This window comes from Phaenicophaeus curvirostris, chromosome 12 (genome assembly GCF_032191515.1).
Source record: "Phaenicophaeus curvirostris isolate KB17595 chromosome 12, BPBGC_Pcur_1.0, whole genome shotgun sequence".
Taxonomy (NCBI): domain Eukaryota; kingdom Metazoa; phylum Chordata; class Aves; order Cuculiformes; family Cuculidae; genus Phaenicophaeus; species Phaenicophaeus curvirostris.
The window spans coordinates 22,625,856-22,645,280 of NC_091403.1; the positions used below are offsets into that span (position 1 = coordinate 22,625,856).

General features: G+C 49.3%; 1 protein-coding gene across 6 annotated transcripts in view; it reads left to right on the forward strand.

The window, feature by feature from the left end:
• PPIP5K1 (diphosphoinositol pentakisphosphate kinase 1) overlaps positions 1 to 19,425 on the forward strand; it is a 50,058-nt gene that overhangs the window by 21,851 nt on the left and 8,782 nt on the right. For 2 of the 6 annotated variants that reach the window (XM_069866770.1, XM_069866771.1), the window contains exons 20-28: positions 27 to 250; positions 1,233 to 1,360; positions 1,845 to 1,959; positions 3,910 to 4,017; positions 5,250 to 5,366; positions 5,690 to 5,854; positions 6,923 to 7,013; positions 12,038 to 12,160; positions 15,360 to 15,422. In XM_069866770.1, coding sequence (XP_069722871.1) covers positions 27 to 250; positions 1,233 to 1,360; positions 1,845 to 1,959; positions 3,910 to 4,017; positions 5,250 to 5,366; positions 5,690 to 5,854; positions 6,923 to 7,013; positions 12,038 to 12,160; positions 15,360 to 15,422 — 1,134 coding nt within the window. Of the gene's footprint in view, positions 1 to 26; positions 251 to 1,232; positions 1,361 to 1,844; positions 1,960 to 3,909; positions 4,018 to 5,249; positions 5,367 to 5,689; positions 5,855 to 6,922; positions 7,014 to 12,037; positions 12,161 to 15,359; positions 15,423 to 17,751; positions 17,977 to 19,425 lie in introns of all 6 variants that reach the window. The other 4 variants (XM_069866776.1, XM_069866772.1, XM_069866773.1 and 1 more) reach the window with 4 other exon arrangements.

Below are 19,425 nucleotides of genomic sequence, written 5' to 3' on the forward strand. Positions count from 1 at the left end.
GTGGTTGGGTGTTCTCTGCTCTTTAGACCTGCAGCTGTACCACAGTGAGACTTTAGAGCTGATGCTGCAACGCTGGAGTAAGCTGGAGCGAGATTTCCGCATGAAGAATGGGCGCTACGACATCAGCAAGATCCCTGATATCTATGACTGCATCAAGTATGATGTACAGCACAACTGCGCGCTGAAACTGGAAGGCACAGCTGAACTCTTCAAACTCTCCAAAGCCCTGGCAGATGTAATCATACCCCAGGTATAGCCAGTCTGGCCCATGTGACAATGTCTGTGGTATCAGTTTCCGACCCTTTCTTGGTCTGTTTGTTTTTGATTCTCTTGCACGTTAACTCTCAAGGCAGCATATTGCAGGAATTTCTCAGATATCTCAGTGCTTGGATAAGGCCAGAAACATTTCTGACTCGAGATGTGGCAGGGCTGGCTTCCCGGATGAGTATTCTGACAGCATCAGCATCGGGAACAGCTGATGCAGAAGCATTTCCATGTTCTTTATAGTGCATTATAGCGTGGTTTTGAGCTGCATGTGTGCGTATAGCAACATTGCGTTCTCTGCGTGTACGCAGGAAGAGGGATTTCTGTGTGGAAGTGAAGGCTTGTTCTGGCTAGTTTGTTACTCTTGTCAAACTAGAACTTGTTCAGTTTACAAAGTTGGCTTGTTTCTCACAAAGTTTGTGCCTGTGAACGTGGGAGCGGGAAGGAGGGCCACAGGCAGCGGGGCTCTGTACTGTCCTGTTCTGTCCTCCTTCTGGCAGAAGTGTTTCATTTATATGGGATGAGCTTCTACCAGCAGGGTCCAGCTGTGCTTTCGCCCATGTAGAGCAGAAGTGGTCTCCTAAATTTTTCGCGGTGTCTCTGTTGAGACGCGGTGTGGCTGTTTCCAGCATAGCCCTTCCAGTTCTGTCATTTCAAGTAGCTGGATTAATGCTTGTGCCGGGTCAGGATATAAGTTTGTGTGTCATGAGAGATGGTGCTTGTACTCCTCAGCTGTTGGAAGAATACCGACAGACGTGTCTAGACAGATTGGGATTCCTGGAGGAGCCTCTGTCCTCCATTACCCTCTGCAATACGTGGGAGAAAAACCCAGAAAGTCGTTGAGTTTCCTTTGTCCTTGCTTAACTGTAGTGGTGATCGCAGACAGGGCTGTTGAAATCCAGCCTCCTTTCATGTGGGAATGTGGCAAAGAACCAGGGCTCAAGGATGTCTTTGTTTTGTTCCTGCAGGAATATGGGATTAATAAGGAAGAGAAACTGGAGATTGCTGTTGGCTTTTGTCTTCCTCTCATTAAAAAGATCCAGTTGGACCTACAGAGAACCCATGAAGATGAGTCTGTCAACAAACTACATCCCTTGTAAGAATTATGCTGCATGTTGCTGCTGGTGGGGAGGGCAGCTTTGGAGGAGGGTAGGAACCACACCAGAGGAGTGTACTGGTGTGGAAGGAGGCACTCAGCATGCACCAAGGGACACACCAAGAGGGAGGCATGTTGGTGCTCCTAGAACTAGGAGGGAAATGGAAAGGCACGTTGAGACTGCTGAGTGGGAGCATGGTCCCACAGAAGCTTAAACTCGTTGTAGCTGGATGATGGTGTGTTCATCCTTGTCTCTGCAAGGGGCGAGGGCTCATATGACAAGACCACCTCTGCCCCACCATGTGTCCCTGTTAGGATACCATAAAACCTCTGGCCTCCGTGCCCAGTGCTCTCTTTGTTTGTTCTGTGCCTGCTGCCCTTTGATAACCCCAGTGTGGCGTTATCTTATTCATTTAAGCGTGCCGAAATGCTGCTGTATGATAGATGGCAGGTTACGAGTAACACTGCACTGACTTTGGTTTAGGTACTCAAGAGGAGTTCTGTCTCCAGGTCGCCACGTCCGGACACGGCTCTACTTCACCAGTGAGAGCCACGTGCACTCCCTGCTGAGTATCTTTCGCTACGGGGGGCTCTTGGACGTAAGTGTCCCAGCAGTGCTCACAGAGCGAGCCTCCCTACTTTTCTCAGTGGCCTTGGCCAAGGGGGTCAGTGTATGGCTGCAGGTTGCCCCTCTAGCCAGCTCCCCCAGTAATGATGTGCATCAGTGGCCCGTGGCCAGCTCCATCTCTGCTGTGTTTGCATGCCGCAGCTTCCCACTTTTCGGGCGTGCAGGAGGATTGGTTTGGTCTTCCTCAGCCCTTCCTGCCTTGCTCGTACAGAGGCGTGTTTCCTCTGAGAGCTGTCCTGCTGGTTCCACATGAGCCCACCGCTTACCTGTGTAGGAGGACAGCAATGTGAGGCAATGGGGGTGAGGTTATTTCTCTCTTCCTGCTTCCTTCAACCCTTTATTTCAAGAGCTTGGCCCTGTTATGTAGTGACCTTCTGTCAATCCTAAGTCAAGAAAATCAGTTTGCTCACAGAGGAAGTGACTTGGGGTTGCCAGTGCAGGGGGGCTGCGCTCTGCCAGGCTGGGTTAGCAAGTGAGATTTCTGATGTCTGTGGAAGCCCAGTGTATCTGTAGGCAGTGATCATGCAAGTCATAGAATCATAGAATAACCAGGTTGGAAGAGACCCACTGTATCATCGAGTCCAACCATTCCTATCAAACACTAAACCATGCCCCTTAGCACCTCGTCCACCCGTGCCTTAAACACCTCCAGGGAAGGTGAATCAACCACCTCCCTGGGCAGCCTGTTCCAGTGCCCAATGACCCTTTCGGTGAAGAATTTTTTCCTAATGTCCAGCCTAAACCTCCCCTGGCAGAGCTTGAGGCCATTCCCTATTGTCCTGTCCCCTGTCACTTGGGAGAAGAGGCCAGCACCCTCCTCTCTACAACCTCCTTTCAGGTAGTTGTAGAGAGCAATGAGGTCTCCCCTCAGCCTCCTCTTCTCCAGGCTAAACAACCCCAGCTCTCTCAGCCGCTCGTCGTAAGACATGCTCTCCAGCCCCCTCACCAGCTTTGTTGCTCTTCTCTGGACTCGCTCCAGAGCCTCAACATCCTTCTTGTGGTGAATCCCTGAATCGCTTGCTGAAGATGCTGCTTTATTCCCTGACTTGAATGCTGGAGGATGCTGTGTTGCCAGCACAGGGGGATTAGGCTGCATCTGGGTTCGTTTCATAGAATCATAGAATCATGGAATCATAGGATCATAGAATCATAGAATGGTTTGGGTAGGGAGGGACCTTAAAGGCCATCTAATTCCATCCCCCTCTGCCATGGGCAGGGACACCTCCCGTGGGATCAGGCTCCCCAAGGCCCATCCAGCCTGGCCTTGAACACCTCCAGGGATGGGGCAGCCACAGCTTCCCTGGGCAACCTGTTCCAGTGTCTCACCACCCTCATTGTACTGGTGTGGTTCATTTCATGTCTACCGAGGTGGTGAAATGCTCCACAGCAACGCGAGGGGCACTTCAGCCATTCCCTGGCAGTGTGGGAAGCAGGGAGGGATGGGCTACCCTGCCCTGTGGAGCTCCTGTGCGGCTCCATAGACTTTCCATGTGACATTGTGTAAAAGCAGCTTCACGTGGTCCCTTATATCACACAAGTTCATCCCTTCTGCTTTTTTGCGGTTCCTCAAAACCACTCCATTCTGTAGGCTGCTGTTTGGGAATGGCTGTGTTTGGGAACCTGTGGTGGGGTTTGCTTTTCTCCACTTGGCTTGACATAGGGACCTCGCAGCTAGATGTGCTGGGAACTGCATGTTGATTCTGTGAGTAGCTGTAGCGTCCCCCTGCACAGTGGCTCCTTATGTAAGTGCCCTGTCCTCATCGTAAGGTCATCTCTCTCCATGCGAGTTAAGCAAGGTGTTTTTTGTGCTGACAATGTTGTTATCTTGTGGAGAGACAAAGTCTCTCCGACCCATTTCACTGAGCGCTGCAAAGTGTCTGCTGTTGCTTATTCCATGCGACTGTTTATGTGTATATATCAGGAAAACAAAGACCAGCAGTGGAAGAGAGCCATGGACTATTTGGGTGCTATCTCAGAGCTGAACTACATGACCCAGATTGTTATCATGCTCTACGAGGACAACAACAAGGTGAGGGGTATAGCTGTAGGATGAAATCCTTCCTGCCGTGGTGCAGGGCACTGTCCTGAGAGATGAGTTCGGCTGGGAAGTTTGTAACCTGAACTCTATCGGCTTGTGAATAAGGATGGAGGGATCATTAACACAACTGCTAGTTTTTGTGTTTAGGTGGGAGGCAGTGACCTGGTTAACGCTTGTTCCGTGTGAGTGGAATGAACCCTGAGCAGTAATATCAAACCTAAGTAATCAACACCGTATTTCCTAAAGCAAAATAATTTGATGTTTCTTAATATTAAATACAAATGGGCAGTAGGAAAAAAACCCAACTATTTATATTTGGCATTTTTTCCCAAATATTTTTTTAAATATCCAGAAATTCCACATTCATAAACTTCTTTTATTCTAAAACTATGAAGTAGGGGAGTATATACCGATATCTCCAGGCAGTAAAGGCAACCACTTAAAAAATAGCTGGATTGTGGAAGCTAACGGTGATGACCGTGAGTAGGTTTGGCAGCGAATCGCGGGTCCTGTGGGTCAGGTCCTGTACTGCCGGGGGCTGCGGTGGGTGAGGGGAGCAGTCCCTTCGCTCCACACGCTGTAGAGGTAGAGCTGTGTATTCACACAGCTGATGGGGAAAGTCTAATGGTAAAAATGAACTATTTCCTAGTGCTGTTTGTCAAAACACACCAAAACTCTGAGCTGAGCTCCTAGGAGTGGCGTAAAGCTGCCAGCAAGGAGTGATGGTGAAACGTTTGGTTTTACATCTTTAGTGTCAGATACTGCAGAAGCTTTTCACTTAAAAGAAAAATCAATAATAGAGGCAGTTACTTAAATCTTGGAGCAGCCCAACTAAAGGTCCAGGAGGGAAGGAATCTCGCCCTGCCACAGTGCGTGCTGGTTTTGCGACAGGAGTAGACTGGAAGGGGCTGTGGTTTAGGTTTGCGTGTGTATGTACATACAAACCGTCTGATTCTGGTTAGGTCCTCTGGTGGCTGCTGTCACAAAATAACAACTGGAATGCCTCGGCTTTGTGCTAATGAGGGCTGTCCTTTTGGATGAGACAAACCCAGAGCCATTCTGTTCGTGGCTTCTTGTTGCTTCTGCTTTCCTTCCAAAAGGATGCGCTTGGAGATGCGGGCTGCACCGGAATGGCAGGGCGGCCCAGCTCCAGACCATGGCCTGTGCTAATAGCAGCGCTGAGTTTTATTTATTTACTTATTCCCTGTGCCTCACATTTGCAGGACCCGTCTTCAGAAGAGCGTTTCCATGTGGAGCTGCACTTCAGCCCCGGCGTGAAAGGCTGTGAGGAAGACAGAAATGTGCCCACAGGGTTTGGCTTTCGTCCTGCCTCGGCGGAGGTGAGCACGCTGCCTGGGCACGGGCTGCCCTGCCAGCTGGGGATGTGGGGAGCGCAGGCTCCTTGGCGGGCGTGCTGCTCTGCCAGGCTCTGCTGCCACATCTCCCATCTCCAGCAGCAAGTTTTCCTCTGGCCTTTCTCTTGTGACGGGGGGCTGTTAGTGGGTTGTGGTCCCTGCCTGACTCTGAGGGTTAGTCAGGGCAGTCTTTAATGCTAGTGTCCTGAGGTGGGCAGAGCCGCGAGATCCACGGCTGGAGTCAGGGCCCAGGCAGTGCTTGTGAAGACCTCATGTCTTCACAACGTGTCAATGTTTCCTTACTGCAGAACGAGGACAAGAAGGCAGACCAAGGCAGCTTGGAGGACCTTTCCAAAGAGAAGGGCATCGATGAACCCGATCGTGCGCAGCAAAGGTCTCCGCAGCCTTCCGAGCCGGTCAGCATCCAGCGAAGATCACCGCTGATCAGGAACCGCAAGACCGGGTCCATGGAGGTAACAATGTGATGGGCACCCTTGGTTGTTCTAATGGAGGTCTTACGCTTGGTTTTGGTTTCCTGGCATTCCTTTTAACGTGCCAGGGTTTGAGCTGATTCTGGGAAAGGATCTGCAGATGTTAAAGAGGGATTTTTGGGAGGCAGACCTCCTGAACTCATTCTCATTGCAGAAGGACAGGGGGAACACAGGTGAGAGGAACTGATGAGGAAGAACAAGTAAGGAAATGCTTGCAAAACACAAGAATTGCTAATATTTGGTTACATGCTCAGTGTAACCAGCTGTGAGATGGCGTGCAATCTCTTCAGCTGGTCATGGTGACATCTTTGCATTATCTTAGATTCCAGCCCTTGCCTCTCACAGTTCAGCTCCGCATTTCTTGTTCTTATCTCCCATCTAAGATCCCATGCAAATCAGAGGTTCCTGCAAACTGGTGGGTTTGTTATAGAGGGTTAGAACTGTCCCATTCACTGATCTTCTGAAGTAACAACCTTTTTTACTGTTCTTCCTTCTCTCTTTCAGGGCTGTTGTGTATCATAAGGCTGGCTTTGCAGTCAGCAGGTGGCTGGCACCTTCAAAGTGCTTTAGAAATTGCCCCTCCATTTGGAGGGGTTTCACAGGCATTTTTGCTGTTTTCTGAATCAGTGAAAGCAGGAGGGATTTCTTAGCTGGCTTCCATCTGTGTCACTCTGATGTAATCTTTGCATGCAGCACTCAGCATCTTTGTAACAGACACCTACTAAGTTAAAGGGAATATACTTTCATGCTGCTGAAGAAGGGAGTCTGTGTCTCAGTGATCCCAGCAAATGTCTTGGGAGACAAGGAGCCAAGTACACCAGTCAGTTCGTACTTCTGAAATCTCCACTGTTCCACAACCCAACATAAACTTGAAATGAACTTTGAGCGTGCCTTGTCACAATCTTAGCATATGAGTTCCTTTATGCTTCTTGAAAATTGTGATTTTAAGGAAGGGACATACTTTTCTTTCCCTTCAGTTGGTGTATAAAGGCTTTTGAGACAAGTGGGTAACTTAGAGCGCAACACTGATTATACTGTCTGTCTTTGCAGGTGCTATCTGAGTCTTCTTCCAAATCAGGAGGTTATCGCCTCTTCAGCACTTATTCCAGGCAGTCTTCTGAGATGAAGCAAAGTGGCTTAGGTACTGTACTTGACCTGTAACCACCCGCTCACCTGTACCACTGTGTGTCCTTGAGCATTTGTCTGTCTCCACGTGTACATCTGGCTTCAGTTCCTTGTCTGTCTCTTTGTGTGCATTGTGTCTTCTTGCAGTGTTACTGTTTAGACCACTATAGAGACTATCTTGTTGTATTTCCTTTTGTGTGTGATCTTCTTCAGCTTCTAGCAATACAAGATGCACTTTTGATCCTTTATGGTATGGGAGCGACAGAGCAAGCTGCGCACTTTTAGTCTGGCCTTCTGGTTCCATGTTGTTACCATTTGTTGTACTATTTCTGAACTTAGTAGAAAGAGATGATTTCCTTTGAGAACTAGCGTACTTTCTGCTCCACAAAGCTGCTCATCATGTAAGACTACAATATTTCTACCTTTGCTTCATGAATACCTTGTGTGGAACACGTCTGTCATCTGCAGCAGTGTCTGGCTACCCTCTAATTGAGCTGCAAGCCCTGGTTAGCAATTCTTTGCGTGGTAGGCAGTGGAAGAGAATATTCTGGGGCACTCGGTGGTCTGTACCTGTCCTTAAGAGTACCATTCACTGTCATCCTAATCTAAACTGTGTCTTAGTAGTTGAAATCCCTCCTGAACTGTTTTTTTTGAAGCAAGATCTCTCTGGAAACTGAAAAGCTGTCTCTGCTATCATGAGGTTCAAAGATAGCTGTAAAACCTGGATCTTGCAGATAACTAACAGGCACAAGGAGGTGGAAATGTCCAAGTTATGCCACTTAATTTTTCTTTAAAACTGTTTTTCATTATGGCATGATTGTAGACTGACAGCAGTTCTGACTCAATCAGTTCTTTACTGTATTGTGTGGACACCTGCAGGCAGGAGACTTCTGAAAGGCCTGATCGTTTCTTTGTCACTTTTGAATGAGCTGCTGCTTTGGAAGCTAGTTCTTACCAAGGAAAGGGAATTTTCTTCAGAGTGGTTAGGAAGTATCCCTGCACTGTGCCAGCAATGCTCCCAGCCAGCTGGAAAAAACGAAGAAGGAATGGCTGATGCATATTATTCTCATGCAGGCACAACAGCCTTGGCCAGAGCAGATTTTGAGTGTTCTAGTCCATCTGGTGCATCTGCTTCCCTCTCCTTTTCACAGACCACAGGCAGCATTAAGTCAGTTCTCACGAGCTGCCTGGCTCTGCCTTGAGGAAACGTGGGGTTATTCTGTGAGACTGGATTGCTATGAGACCTTCTGAAGTGTACCTGCTTAGAGAGTTACTGAGTACATAAAATGCTCCATGCAAACCATCTTTACTGTTTGGATGTCTGAGTAGCAGGAGACATGTGCTGTGTGCTCTGGAAAGCAAGTATTGCAGCCTTTTCCAGGTTTCGAGGAACGTCCGTTCTAGCAAGAGGGAGGAACACTACTCAGCTGGGCCCTCGTACAGAGCTACTTTTCCTTGGCAGCAAAATTTGAAATGTGGTTCCAGCTGGTTTAATTTCAGGTTCTTGCCTGACTTACTATACTGGGAAGCCCATGATGGTCACTGTCCCAGCTGTGAGCTCTGCAGAGACAAAACTCTGGGAGGAAATTGGTAGTCCTGGTCTGTGACAGTAAACCTCTAGCTGGATTCCCAGTCTACCTGTCACTCCCTGTAGAGCCTTGTACCAGCAGGTGCAGAGGGGCTGAGTGGGAGAGACCTGTGGTGCAGTCCATGCACGTCTGTGTTTCTGTGAATTGCTCACAACCTGGGAACTGCTATGAATAATGCCTCTTTGCCTATAAAAGTCAAGCCTTTCAAGGAATCTTCTTGACTTCTGTTCTGCTTGTTTTGTAGAAGTCTCATTTCTTCCCACTTCTTCCCGCTCCCTCTGGGCTGGTAACTTGGAGCTCATGGGAGCTTGAACTTTGGCTTTAGTACCTGTCTCAGCAGTGGTGCTGTGAGAGGTTTTGTTCAGATACTGCCTGCTGCTTCTGAGCTTTTCTGAAGGTGAGTCTGTCCCCCGTTGTCTGACCTTGTTAGTGGTGGGCTGTCATTACCTCTGGGAGGATGTTCAGGCATAATCTCCTGTGATCAGGCGTGCAGGCATGGGGAGCAGGACAGAGCTCATACAGCAGCCCCGCTGCCCTGCCTGCCAGAATTGTGTCTTTACTATAATTTAAGAAATGCCTGGAAGTGCCTTTTTTGGAAAAGGAGCAGCTGTCGCTGGATTTATCTGTTCAAAGCAATGCTTTGGAGTATGCCATGCTTTTCCAGGCAGGAACAAGTGTGTTGCTGTGGATTGTCTGCAGTAGTGTTCATGCTCCCAGCTGAAGAAGCCTAGGGAGGTGCCAGTCCCTTTCCTTGCTTGCAAGAACACTTCAGACGGGGTAAAATCACTCATTGCTGTTTGAGCAGTAGAGGTGGGTACAAAGTGTTATGCTAAGACTTGCTTTCCTGTAGGGAAACAAAAGGTGCTTGTTTTTTAAACACCTGAAACATTGAATGTACACCTGAAATTTAAATTTGCAAACAAGATCAGGCACATACAATACTTCCTGCAGATGTTGCTGCATCTTAAATCCCAGTGGCTGCTGTACCACCATGCTCTTTAGGCTGCATGCAAACGTGTGTGTACATTCACTTTGGCTACAGAGGTCTCCCGGTGTTCACAGTAAACAATTGCTGTTGTTCATAAAGTCATCTTTGTAAATCCTTTTCCATCTTAATGGTGCTGACAAAATGCCTCTGTAGGACAGCAGAAGCACTGAGGTGTCCTCAGCTTAGTGATCAGTGGCATGAGGTTACTCAGGATAAACAGTCAGAAAAACCTGTTGCATTTTTGTCTATCACTGGATGAGTCTGTTGGTTTTGTTGTTGTCTGTTTGTGTGTGTAAAAGCCATGGAAGGACAATCAGGAGCATCAGCCTGGCTGCTGCTTGCCAAAATTTTATTGGCGCTCCGACAGATCCTAGTTGATGCTGAATCATCACTGAGCTCCAGTTTAAGGCTTAAGGAGGAAATTTTCTGAGGCTTGCGTATCTGTCACCTACAGGCCCGAGTGCTTTGTCTGTTTGCCTAAGGACACATTTGTGCTCATCTATCCTGTGGGAAGCTGCCAGTGGGGTCACAGTGGTGGAGCAGTTTCAGTTCAGCGTGTAAGAGAGCTCTTTTGGTCATCCTGCGCCATTCCGAGGAGCAGGTATTGTCAGTGTAGACTGAGCTGACATGGGAATAACTGAAAGCTCAGGATCTGTGTATTTTCTCCAAAGAGGCACAGGCTGAAAAGGAATTTTGCACAGAAAGAGCTGGGGTCCTGAAGAGCAAGGAGTGGACATGAGGCAGCAGTGTGTCCTTACACTAGAGAAGGCCATGGGCATGCTTCGTTGGGTTGGGCTAGCAGGACACAACCGTCAGCCTGAGGGATTTGACTCTTCCCCTCTCCTCTGCTCTGGTGAGTGAGGAGCCCCGCGGGCCTGACCTGGGCTCCCCACTGCGCGAAGGGAGTGGGTGTCATGGGTGTAGAGGGCAGCGGAGGTGGATGGGGCTACAACACACGACCTGAGAGGAGAAGCTGGGAGAGCAGGTCTTGTTCAGATTGGAAGCTGTGGGGAGTGGGAACCTTTGTGCTGTTTAGGCTCTTAAATGGGATGGTACAGAGAAGTCGGGGACAACCCCAGGGCGCATGGTGATAGAATGGGAACAAGCAGATGCAAGCTGCAGCATGGGAGGTTTCAGTGAGCTAGGAGGAACAAAGGTTTCGTTATCAATGTGCCAGATATTGGAAAAGGGCCCAGAGAGGTTGTGAAATCTCTGGTCTTGGAGGTGTTCAGAACTTGACTGGACAAACGCTTGCAAACTGATCCAAGTTGGCCCTGCTGGGACGTTGGGAGAGAAGCCTCCAGAGGGGCCTTCCAACCTAAATAATGCTATGATGCTGTATTTTAGAATCAAGAGCTGCTTGCCATAAAGGCAGGCTCTTTTTTTTTAACAGTAGTAACAGTTGCACTGTTCCAGTTAAATACCCATAGGCAGCGTGTCAGGGTTTTTACCTTGGCAGACAGGGTGGAGCAAGATCAACCTGCTTGTTTCTGGAAGCCTTTTGTGTGTGGGAGTAATGTTGTTTTAGCAGTTGGTGTTCTCAGAACAGAATGCAGCATCAAGACAGTCTAGCAGAGAATTTATAGCCCATCAGTGGCCTTATCTGGCCCATCATAAGGTTCTGTCTCACTTATAATTGCTTTCCTCTGTCAAAAGAATCCTGTTTGAAATGCCCAGTGTTCCCTAAATATCATATGAAGTCATGTCACTGTGCAGAACCTGGTGCCTCAGAGAAGCAAACACAAGCAGCTGTCAAAGCCACCAGTATTAGGTTGCCCTCCCATGCATGAGACCGTAATGTGTGCCTCATTCCTCACCGCAGGGGAGCAGAGTCCGCACTGTCTGCACATCTGGTGCTTTGCAAGGGTAGGTCATGGAACAAGTGACCTGTGCTGGAGTAGCCAGACAGGACCAGGTGGATGTGAAACATCACTGGGGCAGCAGGTTGTGAATGAAAGCTCTCTGGTCACATCGCTTCCCTTACTGCCTGCAGAGTGATTAATCTGCATTTGCTGATCAACAGATCAGGCAGCCCTTTCTGCTTCTTGGTGTCCTACAGAAGAAAGAGCTCTCCAAAGAGAAAGGGCACAAGAGCAGGGAGAGGAAGCCTGGTGACGTGGACATCAGTGTTTGGCACTGTGGCTTTTCTGACATGAGTTTGTAGATTTACTGACTGGAAGACATCAGGGTATTTCTCCTAGGTCAGGACAAGAAAGCAAAATGGAAATAAACCCCTGGATAAGTTAGGAGCTTTCCTGGTGCTGAATTTTGGTCTACATGTTGTGTGTTTGGCACTGCTGAATTTAGAACGGGGAATAGGCCTCCCTATCCTCCCCAGCATAATTTTTCTTCCCAAGGTTGCCTGTGAAGTGGCCAGTTCACTCCTCATTCTTTGACTAACCCTGCTTTTCTGTAGTTGCATGCAGTGAAGATACAATACTAACACCTTCCATGCCTTTCCAGGGTCACAATGCACCGGCCTGTTTAGCACCACTGTGCTGGGAGGCTCCTCCAGTGCCCCCAACCTCCAGGACTACGCACGCAGCCATGGCAAAAAGTTTGCCAGCAGCCTGACGTACAAAGACGGTATGTGTGTTCTCAGCAGCAGGCGATTCATTCGTGGACTTTGGTGCCTCAGGATGCCACTGAGGCATTGACTTAGATTGCTGAAGAGAATGAGAGCTGAATGCGTATATTCGCCGCCTCTACAGTCATGCATTTTGCTATATCCCAAGCAACTGTCATTCTTGCTAGGACAAGACAGGAGCTAGTGCTATGTGAGGAGTTTTATGCTGACGTATGGTGCTGCTGGGGTCTGAGATTGGGCTGACATTTTAACACTACTTGCTGTTGTGGAGGAGGATTTATCAGTCTAGTATTAGTTAAGTTTGTCCTGGTATGGAAATCCAGCACATCACAGAATCTTGTTTACCTTGGTGATCTTGTGACACTAAACAAAGCTTTTGTGGAGACAGTAATCCTCACCCTGCGGAAGACAGGTGGCAAACCAGGAGGGTCTTAAACCCTGCTGTACCAGCCTGAGCTGCTTAAGGCAGCAAGTGATGGCTGCTCTTGCATCCTAGAATGAGCTTGTGACGTTTGGCATGGAAGGAGGTGTGAATACCAGGAAAACCGCTGAAAAGACCAGAAAGCCCAGCGACCTTCTAGTACCTGAAGGGGGCTACAAGAAAGCTGTGGAGGGACTTTCTACAAAGGCATGGAGTGCCAGGACGAGAGGAATGGCTTTAAATTGGAGAGAGGCAGATTTAGACTGGACATAAAGAGGAAATTCTTCATGATGAGGGTGAGGAGACCCTGGCCCAGGTTGCCCAGGGAAATTGTGGCTGCCCCATCTCTGGAAGTGTTCAAGGCTAGGTTGGATGGGACTTGGGCAGCTTGGTCCAGTGGGAGGTGTCCCTGCCCATGGCAGGGGGGTTGGAACTGGATGATCTTTAATGTCCCTTCCAACTCAAACAATTCTATGATTCTATATTCTAAGGGCTCTGGCTGCTTTTCTTCCATAACTCTGCAAGTGACGTGAAACCAGGGCAGTGCCAGTTCTCAGGGAAAAGCACCAAAGACTTCTTGCTCTGTGCCCAGCTGGGAACAGAACAGATTCCACTCTGTCCGGGTGCTGCATTGCCTTTCTCCACAGGCTGTGCAGTGGCAATGCACCTGTGACCGGCTTTGAGTAGCCACGGTCCCAAGCAGAGTCCTGCTGCCTCAGCCTGGATTCCGTGGCAAGGTCTCTGAGCACTGAGATGCAGTTGTGACCTCAAGTACTGGAAAGGCAGCATCCTTTAGCTGGTGTGTGACTCACACAGCCCTGAATTACTCACCTTGATGTTACCCTTCTTTTTCCATGTTTTTCAGTGTGTCAGGGCACCCTGTGTTACCAGCACCTTGCTGCAGTAATGGCAATGGTGAGGAAGAAGCAGGGAGCTTGGGAAAATAAGGAGGCAGAAGGCATTCAGCTTCTGAGGAAGGTAGTTTAGAATGTGAAGTAAGCCCTTGATCTGCACGTTCCTGCTTAAACCAGCACCAAAGAACTGCTGAACAATGGCATTTAAACCAAGTATCACTAGCGCTGAATGTGGTGATGCAGCAGCTGCTGCAGACTCTCGGAGTACGTTTGTATGAAGGCTGTTTTCACAGTCTTCAGGCTAATAATGTTTAACAACCTTCAGACTGTGGAGTACGTCTTTGCTTGCAGTGCATGGCTGTTAGTGTTTTAGCCAAGACTTGCTGAAGTGAAGTTAAACTGGGCCTTATTCCTGAAGTCTGTTCTGCCTGGGGCTGGGAGAGGGCTGGGGAACATTGCAGTGGAAAAGTTGTGTCCCGGCCTCAGGTGAGGCAAGGTCTGCTGGTGGCTGTGATCTGCAGTTGGCTTGTCTGAAGCCAGGGATCCAGAAGGCGGTGTTGTGGTACCATTTAAATGGATGTGTTGTAAAGGTGCGGGGAGACGGGGGTGGGATGGAGATGGTGACCACCTGGCAGGCTGCAGCTCCAGGGCTTGAACCTTCTAAGGTCCTTTCATCTGTTGGAAGGGTTGTCATGCTCTGTTTGTTGAGTTTAAAGAAAGAAAATCAAATTTTAGGGCTGTTATGCTGGTAAAGAAAACAGCAGCAACTTTGAGAGCTGGTGTAAGCGTATTATTTGGTGAAGTCAGGGGATGCAGCTAGAAAAGCAACAAGGGTGTGGAGTGTGAACTTACACATTGTCTCCTAACTCTGGTGTGGAGGGATTGGTGTACAGACCCTATTGACAAGGTAGAACAAATGTGCGAAACATGAAAGAGAAATAAACTCATTTTCTAAAGTTTCCCAAGAGTTCCTAACTAGCAGCAAAAGGTATGATTGGCTGGGGCCACACAGCAAAACCTACGTCTAGGGAGTCTGATCTAGACCGTCTTTCCCATGGTAGCTGAAGAATTTCCAGAGTGAGAATAAACTGAAGTTTTCAGCCTTTTTTTTTTTTTGTTTTGGTGCATGTGGAGACTAATCCATGTCTTTTAAAGGCTGTCTGTTTGCACCCCATTAGATGCACAGGACCTGTCCTTGCTCTGCCTTCCTGATGTGTGCTTTCTGTGGGAGAGTGTGGTCTGGTCTGGGACCTGGCCAGGAGAGCCTGAGGACCACTCTGACGGGTGCACCCCAAACCTCTTCTGCACTGAAATGCTTTGAGCAACAGAACTGTAGAGGCGTGTCTTCACGTGCCTGCTGTTTGCTCCCTAATTAGTTAGCTGATTTAGTTTGAGACTCATAAATAGCTCTGTTCAGCTTGCATTAAGAGAGCGTTTGGAGCTGCACTTACCTGTGCCAGGGCTCTTCAGTTCCTCTGCGGAAGGGTCATTGCTTTCCTTGGGCAGAGGTGAATCCTGAGCACTGTCCTCCCACGGCGCTGCTGCTTGCTTGTGCCCCTGTGGCTGTGAGCATGCCCTAACTGCATCTTGTGCTGCACCGAGCTGGGGTTGCTCTCGGGATGGCTGGAAGTGTGGTGGGAAGGTGTGAGATGCTGTCTGTGACTGAGAGAGTGCGGCTGAGGTCTTTGTAGGGTGGAGGCAGCAGCAGGGCAGGGGAAGTGGGGAGCTGGAAGAGTGCAAGGAAGTCACAAGGTTCAGCCAGGCCCACAGGCAGAGAGCACCCGAGGTGCTGTAGCAGTGCCAACGGGAGTGTTATGGGAGTCAAGAAGGTGGTAAACCTGAAAGGACACTTGCAAGCATATGAAGGTCGGGGATCCTTAGAAGCAGGCTGTTAACTGAGATGATCTGTTTTTATTTCCTCAGAGCTCTTGTCTATGCCAGCCGTAAAACGATTTTCTGTGTCGTTTGCAAAGCATCCGACTAATGGTACGTTTGCTTCCTTGATTTGACGTTCCCTCACACTTCTAACCCCATGCTCACGTTCAATTCTCTCTGCACGTATTTTCCTCTCAGCCTTCCTGTGGGTTTTTGTGTCTGTGTATCTGGTGTCCCACATGCTTCACCTTCCCCCATTGTCTCTTGTCCACTCATCCTCTGTGGTTCCTCTGCTGTCCCCCAAGGCATTTGTCCCATGTGAAAAAGAAGAGCAGGGGTCCTGGGAATGGACTCCTAAAACAGCCTTTAATTCCACTGTGGACATTAAAGCCTTCTTTCACGCTCCCTTTTTGCGGGGTGGGGGGAGAACATAGGTGGGAGAACATTGCTGGGTTTGGGGAGGGTGGATATCTACTCCACATTCTATTAGAGCATTAGCAGCTTAGATCCTCAGTTTCTACAGTGCAGATTTGCAGGACCAAAATAAGAATAGCTTGAGGCTCCCTGTGTGTGTGATCTGGAGGAGCACAGTCTGTGGTGGGAGAGCAGGAGGAGCTAACAGTATTCTCTCTGTGCACAATGTTCCTCAGCACAATTTCTTTAGAACCGGTGATCCCATAGCTTCCTGTTTGCAAACTCGTCCTTTAGGGAGCTCCCTTGGTTACTGCAAGCCTGGTGGTGCTGGTGGCAGTAGGCTCACCTTCCTGCAGGCGTTATCCTGGGAATGGTGTCTCTCCAGAGCTTTCAGTACTCTGCTGTTGGTGGTCAATGCTGGCTTGGGCCTGCTGGCTTCCCGAGGCAGCAGGGATCAGCACCGTGCACCCCAGGGTGATGCAGCCTGTGTCACCCCTGTCCTGCTGGTAGCTGTGTAGAGGCTCCCGTTAACTCACTTTCTCAACTTCTCATTGCTGCCAACCTAACACTTAACTGCGAGTTTTTCAAGGTCAAAGTCTGTCAGCTCCATGTTAGCAGAGGCCTTGAACCAGCATTTGTTGTCCCGGTCTGGCACAGACACTTTTGAGAAGGTTTGTTTCACAGCACCTCTGTTCCCTCATGGCTCCTGCTGTTGGGACTAGTTAGAACCAGAGCAGCTCGCTGAAAGGTACCAAGTTAAGCGTTTCTCTCTTACGTGAGCAAGGCTGTTTCTGCAACCTTGTTATTTAGTAAATATGAAGAAATTCTCCTCTGCGTGATCTGGAAGATGAAAGAAGTTCAGAAGACTGCTATGGAGACCAAAGCTTTGGGAAAGATGAAAGGGGAAGGGGCAGCTAAATGTGATTTTATTGTTTCAAATACGTGAAAGGAACCTATTTTCTATGTTTGCTCGGTTTTGTTTTTCTCAGAGTGGCCGACTGCTCGATTTGTTTGTATGTCTGGATACCATCTGAGCTCACGTGGTGTGTGTCAGCAGGATGTGTCATTCGATCTCACCAGAAAAACTTGTACCAAGCACCAGTCTTCCCTAAGCCATACTCTAAAGCAGCTGCCCTGCCCCACATAAAATAAAGTGAAACTGGGCATCAGCCTTTTCTCAAGAACTTCTAAATATTTCTAATGTCAAAGTGCTCCTTAATCAAGAAAACAAAGACAGAGGTCCAGGAGGTGCGAGCTTGAAGTTAGGCGTGTTTGGTCTAGGCTTGGCACTGGTTTTCACAGGAAGGACGTTTAGCCACATAAACCAAGCACAGGCCAGATGCTTTGCGTGCTGGTCTCCTGAGTCTTGGGAGTATGACATGAGTCCTGAGGCTGTATACGAGGAGGAGAAGGCATGCCTGCATGCTAGTGTCTTGTCTGCCATGCCAGGATGTCACAGAAGAGCGCAGAGGGCTGTTCCGAGAGTCTGCAGAGGCGAGGTCAGCGCTTCTTATGCCCGCTCTGTTCTTCCACCCTTTGAGCACTGTGCTTTCAAACCCTGCTGTCCCCCACTGTCCCTTTCGCAGCCTCTGGTCGTTTCAGGCCGGGTCATTTGCTCTCTTCCATGTGCTGAGGTGGCTGACTGCATCTGGAAGGCAGGACTTGAATGCTCTGTTGGCAGTCTGGGTTTCTTGTCTCATCTGCGGGAGGGTGAGTGTGGGCCTGATCACCTTTCTCTAGCCACACCTGAACTGTATTGCGCTTGGAACGTGTCCTAAAATCTGTTCACTTTTCAGACTTTCAAAGCTGAAACCTCGCTGCTCAGGGACTGCCCGTGTGCTGCAGCTGCGCTCCGGGCTGGGTGGGAGGATGCCCTGCAAGAGTGTGGCTGCGGGTCTGTAGACCTAAGGGTGTTCCTGACCTGTTCACTACAGGAGGGCTTTGGTGCGTGGTGTGGGTCTTTCCCACCCTGCAGCCCTGGTGCTGGCAGCTCCATCCCCGCATCTCCAGTTTCTCTCTCTCCCAGCTGCACGTGCCCCTCTCCTCTCACTCTGTGGCCCCTTTCCTCCAGATGCGTTTGAGCACCACCATGTTGCCCAGTTGCTGCGCCGTTTTTCCTCTGACTATGCCACGAGCCGGAACATCTCCCTGGATGCCACTCTAGCCCATCACCTCCAGCAGTGCTCCTACCACCTGCGCCTCTTCAGGAGCTGGCTGATCTCAGGGCAGGATGACTTGGAGTGTCTTTACGGTACTGCACGCTGCAGCTGCCTCGGTCTCATGCTCTTGTAGCTGAGCAGGGACCACTGTCTGCTTGAGAATGCAAAGTATGCTTTGCTTCTAAAAAGGAAAGCATTTCCCTCACTGCATCCCTTAAATCTCTGGGCTGCTGCTGCAGCAAGCTGTGTGGGCTGTTGTACCGGCAGCTTCGGAGCCTTAGGCGTAGCTTTTCCACACGGAGCCAGTGCTCTTTCCATCTATGGCAATTCATCGTTGCCTCCTTCCTTTAGCCAGGGCCAGCCCTTAAGCTCCCTTCAGGTGAGATGCTGAGCTCCTACTGGTGCGATGTGCTGCTGACGTGATGCCCCTGTGCAGGTCTCGGGGCTGCTGCAAGGTGTCCCGTTATTAACAGAGGAACCAAAGTGAATAGCGAGAGTGTGGAAAGAAATAAGTTTAAGGAGGCGCTGCAGCTGGTCACGTCCAGAGTGAACTTGCTGTGGAAGTTTTGGGGAAGTGAGTGCCTGTGGGATTGTGTTGTTTCTAGGGAAACCACGTTAAGACAGGGTAGAAACCGAGCTGCTGTGTGTCTGCACTGCATGGCGCCTGTTCTGCCTGTCAGGAGCTCTGCAATGTGCCGTGTCTCAGGTGGGAAGAGGCAGGTAATTGCAGTACTGAATCTAGACATTGTAAATCAAAGCTTGCTGCTGTGTCTCTGGTATTTTCAGCCGCTGGCACAGACGGGCTGTGTGATGCACTCAAGTCCAAGTGCAGCTAAAAGAAGTAAAGGGATTCCACTGTGGGTGTGCAGCTGCCTGGGCTGGGCTCTTGGTGTGACCTTGCACCATAAAAAACCTGCTGGGTGCATGTGGCTTGCTGAGCGGTGTGCTGTGATGCATGAACGCCTTTGCCACTCTGACCCCTAGGTGGAAGGGCAGAGGCAGTGTAGCTTTTCATGCAGGGAAGCAACAGGATCAAGCTTTTCAGAGCCTGGAAAAGAGAATTTTTCTTACACAGTCTGTTTTTTCTTGATATGGCCCTTTCTGTCAGGTAGGCAGTTTGGAGATGGCAGTTACTTTTCATACATAATTAGGACAATCCTTGGTCTCCTAGCAACAAATACTAGAGAGAAGCAGATTGCTTTAAGGGAAGAGATGCTGGAGAGGAGCAGATTGCTTCAAGGGAAGGGATACTGGGACACAGCAGACTGCTCCAAAGCTGGAGCTGAGCTTTCCTTGCTGCTGATATCTGCCTGAGAGCCCTGGCTGGGAGAAGCAGTGAACCCCTGAACACTGCAGCCCAGTGACTGGCTGCAAATCCTGCCCCAGTGCAGCCAAACTGGTGAAAACTGCATGCTTCTGCCCTCTCTCTCGGCTTTCTGTCCACACAAAGAAAACATGAATTAAAAGATAGAATCAGTGAGTTAAAAGTCTGCAGTTAGCATCCATAGTTGAAAAGATGAGTTGTGGTGGCCTGAGGCATT